The sequence below is a fragment of the Coptis chinensis genome, unplaced genomic scaffold (genome assembly GCF_015680905.1).
Source record: "Coptis chinensis isolate HL-2020 unplaced genomic scaffold, ASM1568090v1 utg4374_pilon_pilon, whole genome shotgun sequence".
Lineage (NCBI taxonomy): Eukaryota > Viridiplantae > Streptophyta > Magnoliopsida > Ranunculales > Ranunculaceae > Coptis > Coptis chinensis.
Genome location: NW_028238153.1, coordinates 177,511 through 188,292, shown reverse-complemented (window position 1 = coordinate 188,292; position 10,782 = coordinate 177,511). Strand labels below are relative to the sequence as shown.

The 10,782-nt window shown below is 36.3% G+C and overlaps 1 protein-coding gene across 1 annotated transcript; it reads left to right on the top strand.

Moving 5' to 3' along the window:
* Positions 1 to 3,684: 3,684 nt before the first annotated feature.
* LOC147473158 (uncharacterized) lies at positions 3,685 to 9,654 on the top strand. The gene is made up of 12 exons (XM_086587774.1): positions 3,685 to 4,046; positions 4,142 to 4,209; positions 4,316 to 4,399; positions 4,504 to 4,797; positions 5,393 to 5,532; positions 6,027 to 6,114; positions 6,353 to 6,535; positions 6,917 to 7,078; positions 7,759 to 7,952; positions 8,196 to 8,346; positions 8,578 to 8,743; positions 9,124 to 9,654. Exons 1-12 carry the CDS (start codon positions 3,716 to 3,718, stop codon positions 9,198 to 9,200), a joined length of 1,938 nt encoding a protein of 645 aa, XP_086443900.1. The 5' UTR covers positions 3,685 to 3,715; the 3' UTR covers positions 9,201 to 9,654.
* The last annotated feature ends 1,128 nt before the right edge of the window (positions 9,655 to 10,782 follow it).

Genomic DNA, 10,782 nt, shown 5'->3' with positions numbered 1-10,782 from the left:
TCAATGCTCTCATAAGAAGTAAACCACTTTCTATTCGGGCACCGGAATCAAGAATCCACCTTTCAGTCATATAGTCTTGTGTGGACACACAGAGACTGAACTCATCCTCTTCAGAGCCTGAAACATAACTTGCTTCAATCTTTGCCTTACCTTTCTTTTGACCATCTCTCTTGTTCTCTTTCTTCGGGTGAGGATAATTACTTGCGTAATGTCCATTTTCATTGCAATTGTAGCACTGTACATATTTTAAAGGCTTCTTTGACTTGGACCTAGAATTCTCATTACTTGTAGAATTCTGTTCATACGAATTTCCTCTTGCCACTAGCCCCTGATCTGCATCAATGTTATTCTCTACACGTGTCTTCTTCATCAACTCATAAGAAAGAAATGCACTCTGAACTTCATCAAGATCGATGACTTCTCTGTTCATAAATGTAGTCAATAGATGCTCATAGCTTTATGGCAAGGAGAATATTAAACATGCCGCTTGATCCTCATCATCCATCTTCATACCCACATTCAAATAATCCGCTAGACGTCGACGTAACTCACTAACGTGCTCTTGCATCGTTGAACCATCGACCAGCATGTACCGATAAAGACGTTTCTTAAGGTACATTTTGTTCGTCATGCTCTTGGTCATATACATAGACTCTAGTTTGAGCCAAATACCGGCAGTGGTATTTTCTCCCATCACATTATACATGACCTCATTAGCAAGACATAACCGGATTGATGAACAAGCCTGAAGATCGAACTTTTCCCAATCATCATTACTCATATTCGTCGCCTTAGATTTAATCCCCTTTAAAGACTTGTGCAAACCTTGTTGGATGAGGATGTCCTTTACTTGGACTTGCCAAATCCCAAAGTTATTCTTCCCATTAAACTTCTCTACTTCAAACCTTGCGTTTGACAAATTGGGAGCCATCTTTCAAGTTACACACAATAACCCAAAACAAAAACAATTCACTTCGGAATTTAATCGAACACCTTGTCTACACAAATTTCGAACACTAAACTCAAAATCCTAGGTCGTACATATACCTACGCTCTGATATCAATTGTTGTGAATATAACACTGCGGAAACAACATTACCCACTACAATAGATCAATCCTACACAATGATCAATCCTTTTTACTAGACAAGACTTCAACACCCTCCAAGCAATATCCTAACACTTCTCAATATAAAATAACAATCATATAAAGTAAAACAATTAATGTAAAAGAAGAACAAACCACAAGACGAGATATATCGTGGTTCGACAATTTGCCTACTTCCACACTGCAAGTTTCAAGCTTTACTAGATGTCCGGAGTAACAGATTACAAGTCTCTCAATCCACTCACAAAGAATGAACATTCAACTCACAAAGAATTGCTCTCTTATAATCTCTCTCTTTCTTGATTTTGGAAAAGTTAGGTTTATACAGAAAAAACCTATATTTATACTATTTCAGAAAACTTCCGAAAAAGGGCAAATTCGTCTTTGAAATAACTCATGGCTGGTCGCTACCGACTAGGCAAAGTGGAGCGCGGGTTGCGCTTAAATCATTGAAGGTCAAAACCTCATGAGCGCGGGTTACGCCTTGCCCAAGTGAAAACTGAGCGCGGGTCGCGCCATTCACACCAGATAGAAAAAAACATTGTTTTCTCTACACAAAATATAGTTGGCTCTTCTTATATTTCGAAACCGAAACGGCATGTACCGGTTGGTAATTTTGTAAATAAGTGAGAAACATAATTGAAATGACAAAAAAACCACGAAAAAAATGATAAAACTAATAAAATTAACAAAATATTATCTCCTCTCCACCCACCCAACTCCTATTTTCCTTCAAAACCACCTGAGTTCGACGAAATCTGAATTGTTCTTATGAGAAGAAGATCAACAGATCAAGATCAATTAACCAAGTTCATCGATGAACTATTTTTTTTTATTTGTTATTTTTTAACTTTTTTTTATTAAATTAATTTAATTTTCATGAATATATTAGATGAAGTTTCCCTTAACTTTCGCCACAAGTAATTTTTTGGTGAAGTTTGCCACCTTGTAAATTCCAATACATGGGGTGGAATTCCGAATGAAATTTTGATTTTTGTGATGGTCGAAATTCAGCAATTTTGAAATCCCGAACTATGGTCCATCACAGCTTATCACATAACTATATCTGGATCTCAGCCAGGTCGCTCATATCAAGAACTCAGCCAAGTCACTTATATTGAGACCTCAGTAAAGTCTTGCAACGCTCAAAGAATGAAAGACAGACGTTACAACAATTCTGTATTAGCAGTCATGCACTCATTTATCCTCCATTTAAATTTATTCAAGTCTCACATTAAAAGGGATTGACCAAAGGTCATGTGCTATAAATTACAAGAGAAAGACCAAAGGAGAGGAGAGAGAGCTCGATGCTCACACTCTTTCCACCACCAATTAATTACTCAATTTCAATATGAACTACGTCTAACTTGATGTCAGTTCACCATATAACTGGATATGTAAGCAGTTCGATCATTTGAACTCAGTCATAACATTACCAATCTCATCTACCCCTATTCTCGTAGGTTGATCAGGTTAAACACAAAATGAACTTTTAAAGTATTGTTATGGTAAATTTGTCATATTTATGTTTGTACGTTCCTCCATCATAAGCCATCTGCCATTGTCGAGCTGCCTACGTATCGAGTTATTTAGTGAACTTGAATCAAGTCGGATATAGTTTAAGCTTTTTATTAGTTGATTGGATGAGAGATGAAGATAGATGATCGAGAAGATGGAAAATTGGTCTCATTTGAGAATAGAGAAGACACCTCCTTTTATAGGCGTAGATCCCTATTTTGTGTTGTCTTGATGATTGCTTTTACTCATTCTGTTACGAAGTAATAATCCCTCGTTAATGATGATGTTGACTAGTTTGTAGCGGTTACATTTCTTAGATCGTTTGAACAAACTGACCTTAGGTCGTATGCACGACCTGCTTGTAGTCTGGACCCATATTCGACGTAGTTATCTGCAACAGTCTGATTAAGAAAAAAGTCAAAAAACACTGAAATGCATTTTGGCTATCCCCATTGAACGTGTACTAATTCTCTTGCAAGTCACGTTTCAAAGTTCCTTCAATAATTATTGCGAGTGATAAATCTAGTGGTCTGACTGCACTTTGTTGCAGTTAATATGGGATTCATCAACCAAAACAAGCCAATGAAATATAAATGAATCACAAATACATATTTCCAGCCTTGCTCTTGAAAAATTCTAAATCAATCGGTTTCTGTTGGAAGCGTCGAAGAAGGCTCTAAATACCACTCGTTCTCTCCACGTGTGAGAAAGAATGCTTCTGCATAAGTGCATAGACAATTGTAGGGAGAAAAATTGAGAAAAAAACAAAAAAAATAGTCAAGAGAATAGACAATTAGATGCATTTATAAATGAAAATTCAATCAATTAACAAAACAAACAAACAATACAATGAACTAAACTATGCAATCAATTCTAGTTGAGTGAAAGTTTTTGGGGCTAGGGGGTGGGGGCCTAGAATGTTACTTTACCAAATGTTTAGAACTCTCATAAGGCTAATTGAGCAATTTAGTCTTCTACAAACCCAATACTAAAAAGTCCAATACTCCGAAAGCCCAACCCAATTAACACCTTCCCTTAAAAGAAGATAAACTATACCGCCAACGAAGTGAAGTAGTGAACACTGAAACAATGTCAGCTAGCCTTCATCCTTTTTCTTTCACTTCAAATCTTCCCTCCAAAAAATTTACCCCACCAATCCTCTTCCTAAATCCATCTCTCTCTTTCAACTCTTTCAACTTCTCTGCATCAAACTTGAAAGTCTGCAAAACCCGCTTTAATTTCATTTGCAATTCATTGTCTCCTGCAGACGATGAATTCGTGAGTGAAGAAGAAGACGAAGAAGGTGATGAACGTACAGATGACGAGGAACTCGAGTCACTTGATACAGAAAAACTTGAAGAAGAAGCAAGAAAAGTTGCTAGAGAGTATTCTATCTCTTTGTCACGTGAATTGGCTATAGGTACAATTTCTTTAACCATCTTTTATTTTCTGCTTCAATATATAAGAATCGTAGTAAAAAGAGTTTACTACTCTTGTATGTGTATTTGTTTGCAGAAGATACAGATGATGGAAAAGAAACTAGACGAAAGCAAAGGAAGCGAACTAGTTCGAGTAGTAGTTCTGTAAGCATTTATTTCAATTTTCACTAGTATGTGACACCTAGGAGGCTAGGATCATTTGTTAACTAACTTCCCGTGTTCGTGTTCGTGTTCATGTTCATATACGCAGGTTCCTGACCGTCTTCTACCTAAGGTTACTATTGTTGGAAGGCCGAATGTTGGCAAATCGGCATTGTTTAATCGTCTTGTTGGGGTATATCCTACTGTCTTTCATTTTTCAGAGTTTTTATAATTGTCGTCTTGTTAGGGTAATTCGGATTCGGGTAGTTGAATATTGTTCTATTGATTTTTTTGTAGGGGAACAATGCTATAGTGGTGGATGAACCTGGTGTCACAAGGGATCGCTTATATGGAAGATCTTTTTGGGGAAATCATGAATTCATGGTTGTAGATACTGGAGGGGTTCTGACTGTTTCAAAATCACAAGCTAATATCATGGAAGATTTGGCTATAACAACAACCATCGGTATGGAAGGAATTTCACTTGCCTCCAGGGAGGCAGCTGTTGCTAGGATGCCTTCCATGATCGAGAGACAGGCTACTGCTGCTGTAGAAGAAGCTTCTGCAATTATATTCCTTGTGGATGGCCAGGTATTGTGAGATAATGTTTAGCGTTTATGTGTGTCTCAATTCTCGGTTTTAGAACACGTCCCATGCATTTGAAGACATCATAAAGACAGAAAGTCTTTTAGTTATCTTATGAACTTCCAAACACGTGATCATATGTTTGCATTATTGCACTGATTTGTATATCTATCTTGTATGGTTTTCACTTACGCAATGCATAGACACCTATATATTACTTCCATAAGTAGAAATTCTACATCCTACATTTGGTTAAGAAGCTCTTGCTGATATAATACTTTAGAGCTCCTTATACATTAGAGAATTTAGGTGTTTCTTCAATGAATGATAAGCACTAGAAGTATTTTATTCATGTATTTAAATAGCGCTGATTATTCTTTGAAAATTTTATAGGTTTGGATAGCTGACACCTCCAACTTTCAACTGGTTTTACATGTCATTGATCTTTGTGTTTACCCAAATCTTCATAATTTCCAGTGAAACACAATGTCCTTCTTCTTTTCCACTTTTTCGTTGCCTAGTGTCATTTTCTTTTTTCGTCACGATGGACATGGGAATACCATTTTTTAGTACAGATATGAGATAAGAGAATACTGAACAGGCAGGTCTAACCGCAGCAGATGTGGAAATAGCAGACTGGCTGCGTAAGAATTTTTCAGATAAGGATATCATACTTGCTGTGAACAAGTGTGAGTCTCCACGCAAGGGAATCATACAAGCTTCAGAGTTTTGGTCCTTAGGGTGAGCTATATCTTCTTTTGTCTGGTTGGCTACTTTGATATAATTCTAACCATATAAATTGCAGTACACCAAAAATTCATGATGTTTATAGTGTTCTTTTAGTGTATATGTAGTAGTCTACGGGTGCTTCCTGTATCAATCTGAACATGCTTTAGGATTAGTAATTAGTTCAATAATTTTTTTTTTTGTTGTTGGTAAGGTGATGTCTTTAAGAGCTTAATTCCCTTGGAATAACTCGAATACTTGTCTTTCTCTTTCTCTCATTCATTTGATTTAAATATATATTTGTCATTCGTTAGCTAACCTTGATCTACTCTTCATTGCATCTGTGTATTTATTCTTTTTCGTGGATTTTATCTTCCATCTATTTTTGTTTTCTCTTCGTATATAAAACGTCAGTATATAGAGGTTCTTTACTTTCTGCCATCCCAAATACTTTCTTTATTTTTGGATCTGTTAATCATGTTACATGTACTTTTTGGTTAATCAATTAGGTTTTCTCCACTTCCAATTTCTGCTTTGTCCGGCACTGGAACTGGGGAGCTTCTTGATCTAGTCTGTTCCCATCTAAAAACAGTTGAGGTACTGTTCTACCACGTAATTAGTAATTTTCAATTGTTGATAAGGAATTCATCATATACATTTTCATTAATTCTGTCACCACCCACCCCACCTATAACTAGAGGGCACACATAACCTTTTTATGAAGTAAACTACATGTCCCCCCTCCTCGAGCCCAGCCTCCCAAGGCTTGAACAGTAGACCACTTCTTGGTTTTGCTCATAAATCTTTTTGATATGCCCATATATGTTAATTGCAGGACATGGGGGATCAAACTGAACAGGAAAATTATATTCCTGCAATTGCTATAGTTGGCCGGCCAAATGTTGGTAAAAGTAGCATTTTGAATGCATTAGTTGGAGAGGACAGGACAATTGTTAGCCCTATCAGTGGTACTACTCGAGATGCAATTGATACAGAATTTACTGGGCCAGATGGTCAGGTATGCTTCTTATATATAAGATACTGTTCACCCAAATGTTAATTGTTTAGAATTTTGCCTTCCTTTCTGCATCCTCTGTTTTCATGAATTTATGTGCTTACATGTACTGTATAAGGTGGGAACCTTATTTTTTTTGTGTAAAAGCATCTCATTTCCCCTCCCCCTAATTTCCTGAAGTTAAAGCATCTGTTATCAAAGCGAGATCCTTGGTAACCTTCCGAGCATAGTTGAAATCCTTTACTTATTTATTATTATTTTTTTCTTAAAAAGTTAAAGCATCTGCAGGAGCAAACTCATTGACAACGATAGACTATAGTTGAAACATTTTTTCTTTCGTGCTTCAACTTTTCTGGTGGATGTTCATAGTAATCTGTTTTGCAGAAGTTCAAACTTATTGACACAGCTGGGATTAGAAGAAGGGCAGTGGTAGTTTCATCTGGTAGCACGACAGAGGCATTATCAGTGAACCGGGCACTTCGGGCTATTCGTCGTGCGGATGTCGTTGCTCTTGTTATTGAGGCTCTGGCTTGTATAACAGAGCAGGTACTTGTCCCTGAACTTTGACTTTTCTGATTGCATGCGGATCTGATAATGTCAATTGTTGGAACGGGTATTATAAATTTCTCCACAGGAGGGCATGCAGAGTGTAGAGATTGACCATATCCTAGTGCATTGGCATGTCATTGATGAATTGGTCTATAAATACATGTCGTTCTATGTTAAAGAAAACTTGTGTTAGATGAAATGTTGTAATCCATGAATTCCGGGATAGGATGCTGTCACTTGGAAACAGTATGTACATCAATGAGCCTGGAAGAAATGATATCCTAGGAAAAACAACCGTGATTTGCACCATTCTTGGTGAGGGATCAAATGTTTGTAAATGATATGCAAGCTTGTTGATGGGGTGCTAGAATCCTGCATCTTTAAAAGCATAGATATAACATTATTGAGTACACAAAGATGGGTTTTGGCATAATCTGCAGTTATGCATGCTGAGTATCAGATCTACTCTGTCAAAATTGTGTGTGGGTCCGTCTTCTAGACTTGCTTAGGCTCTAGGTTACTTGGCTCATCCCTTATGCCTCGAGTTATAGGTGCCTGCCTGAATATATTAATTATAAGAGTATAAGACCACTAATCTGTGGCTTCTGGGCCATTGCTTCTACTTGCACGAATTAACTGGTTGTTGGTCTCATTACTAACATTTCTGTATTCTCTAGGATTACAAGATTGCAGAAAGAATCGAGAGAGAAGGGAAAGGTTGTGTGATCGTTGTTAACAAATGGGATACCATACCAAATAAAAATTTGCAGACAGCGAGCTATTATGAAGAGGATGTCAGGGAGAAGCTTCGGAGTCTTAATTGGGCGCCAATAGTTTATTCCACTGCAATGGTTGGCCACAGTGTTGAAAAGTATGTGCTTTCTTAGCTGTGTGTGTTTCTTGTTGAGCTTTAATTTCAAGTTCTTTTTGTCATTGACTGTGATTAAGATCACTACGAACCATGTCATGAAAAGATATATGCTGTTTGTCCATTTGCTTATTATATGTTTTGTTGTCTTTCCTGGTGTTCGTTTTGAGAGTGTTATTCAACCATCATTCTCTCTTGTTTTCATTTAATGTACTTTAGCTTACATATCCTTATTTTACTTATCAGGGTCATTGTTGCCGCTAGTATTGTGGAGAAAGAAAGGTCGAGAAGGCTAAGTACGGCTATTTTGAATCAGGTAGTACGGGAAGCATTAGCTTTCAAATCACCTCCAAGGACCAGAGGTGGAAAAAGAGGACGTCTTTATTATTGCACACAGGTATGTACAATTGCAGCACTGAAATATTCTGAATCATTTTTTTATAGTGATGTGTCATTTCATGTTCTTGCTATGTTCTCTGTTTAAATCAAGGTTGAGAAACAGCTGTTATAAACCTTGATTAGCTGAGCTATAAGTAATTTACTGGCCAATTTTTGACGTTGTATAAGCAGCATGTCTTTTGGAAGTTTGGAAATAAGCCTAAGAGGGCTTTTCTATCTTATTGTGCAGGCTGCGATACGTCCACCAACGTTTGTTTTCTTTGTTAATGATCCAAAACTTTTCTCTGATACATACCGCCGTTACATGGAAAAGCAGCTACGTACAGATGTTGGGTTTGCTGGTACACCAATCCGACTTTTATGGCGTAGCAGAAGAAAAACAGAAAAGGAAGAAGGTCAGTGATCTATAACTTATTTGATAGAAAGCTTTTGTATCAAATTTCAGTGCCAGTATTACCAATACTCTTTTGTATTAGGACAGGTAAAATGGTTAGGTAGTTTTTGTTGATTGTATTTCTAGTGCGACTGTGAGGCCTGCAAAGTGCATGCAGTTTCTTGAGCTGAACTGTTTGTATGGGTTTCATTTATAAATAGAGCTGCCACAGTCAATTTTGACCTTGTGGCATGTAGCTGTACCTGATTTGTCTAGGTGGATAGATCTAAAGCCAGCACGTTTTTATAACGTAAACTTGCATACTGCACCTAGCTATTGCAAGTCTGGTTTGTGGGAATGGATGTACTGGTAGTAAGAGACTAAGAACCTTACTTTTTTCAGGAAGGGCTAAAGTGATGAAGACAACCACTCCAAAGCGGTCAGAAAGAAAAGCAGCGGTAGCATCCGTTGTGGCATGACCTTCTTATCATCCTTTAATTGAAGATATTATTTTACTCGTGGCAAGAGATCTGTTGGTCAGACAAGTTTCGTAACTTGGTCAACTACACATACTGATTGAAATTCAATCAACAAGGAAATGATTGAATTATTAACTAACACGAGTTACGCGGATCACTGTCTGGTCTGGTCAAGATATAGGAATACAATAGAAAAAGGTTTTGCTGATCAGTGATATAATTGAATTCCAAATTTTCTGCTGTCTAGCTGTTTGTTATACGAAGAAAGGGAAGATTGGAATAAATCACAACATATATTGATCCAGCTGATAGAATTCAGGTAGTCATGTATGTATTTTTAGTTAAGCTTGTATGCATTTTGATTGGACCTAAAATGGATCAAAATGTGATTCTGGATCCTATCAGTTCAAACAGTCATAGGATACACTGATACATATTCCAGGAATTGTCTAAATGCTGTCTGAAACACTTAGATAGCATTGCCAGAACTGAGCCACAGACCGGCGCTAAAGGTGTGAAGTCTATGAATCAACATTCAGTCGGTGTATGAAAATCAAGCATATTACTATATAGACATGGTGGAAGCGCTAGTCAGAAGTTCTGAACTCCAGTCGACTTAAAACTGACAAAAGATGAGTCCACTGAACTCCGTGTTTTTCTCTTTCCAGGTTTCTAGTTCGGACTTCAAGATCAAGAAACTTTGGGTATATATCCGGTGTTTAAAACTTAGAAGTGTTGAAGTACGTAGGATCATAGGATTGGGCTTTGTTCAATCGAAGCGAAACAGATTTACACTCTTCACCTCTGGGCTGTGGTCCAAAGATCCAGTTCATAAGGGTATTCCTTTATGCAAACGTAATTTTGCATTATATTTTGATTTTTTCACAATGTATTTTCAGAGCAAAAGGTATTTACATAGCTTTTATATATTTCCCAAATGGGTAGAAGTATTTTAGCATAATCTTTTACTCCTAAAAAAGAGATAAAATGGTAAGAAACTGAAAAGGAGATTAAATAAATAAATAAATCGGCTGAGATTTCGTCTATCAAACTAGAGATGCAAGTGGATATCCAAATATTCGAATTCATATTTGAAAAATCGGATATTATCTGAAAATTTCAGATATCGAATTCGAATTCGAATAATTTTTTATGTCCAAAATAGTTTTATATCCGCATTCGAAAATATTTGATTTAAAAAATTAATAGTTATTATATATAATTTATTTATTATTGTATAAAATATTATATAAAATTATAAACTAATAATATAAAATTATAATAACAAAATAATAATAATAAATGACAAATATATATATTTATAATAGTTTTTACAGTGGTAGAATAAATTATTCAAAGCAAATAAAATTTTAATTAATATTAATTTTCGGATCGGATAATTATCTGATATTCGATTCGGATAAAAAAATTAATATCCGTCGGATTCGGATTCAGAAATCGGTATAAATTTTCAGATTCGAATTCGGATATATGTATATCTCAATCCGAATCTATCCATTTGCACCCTTACATCAAACTAACAATGCCAGGCGATTTTGTGGCGGAGTTATTCTTAGTTGTC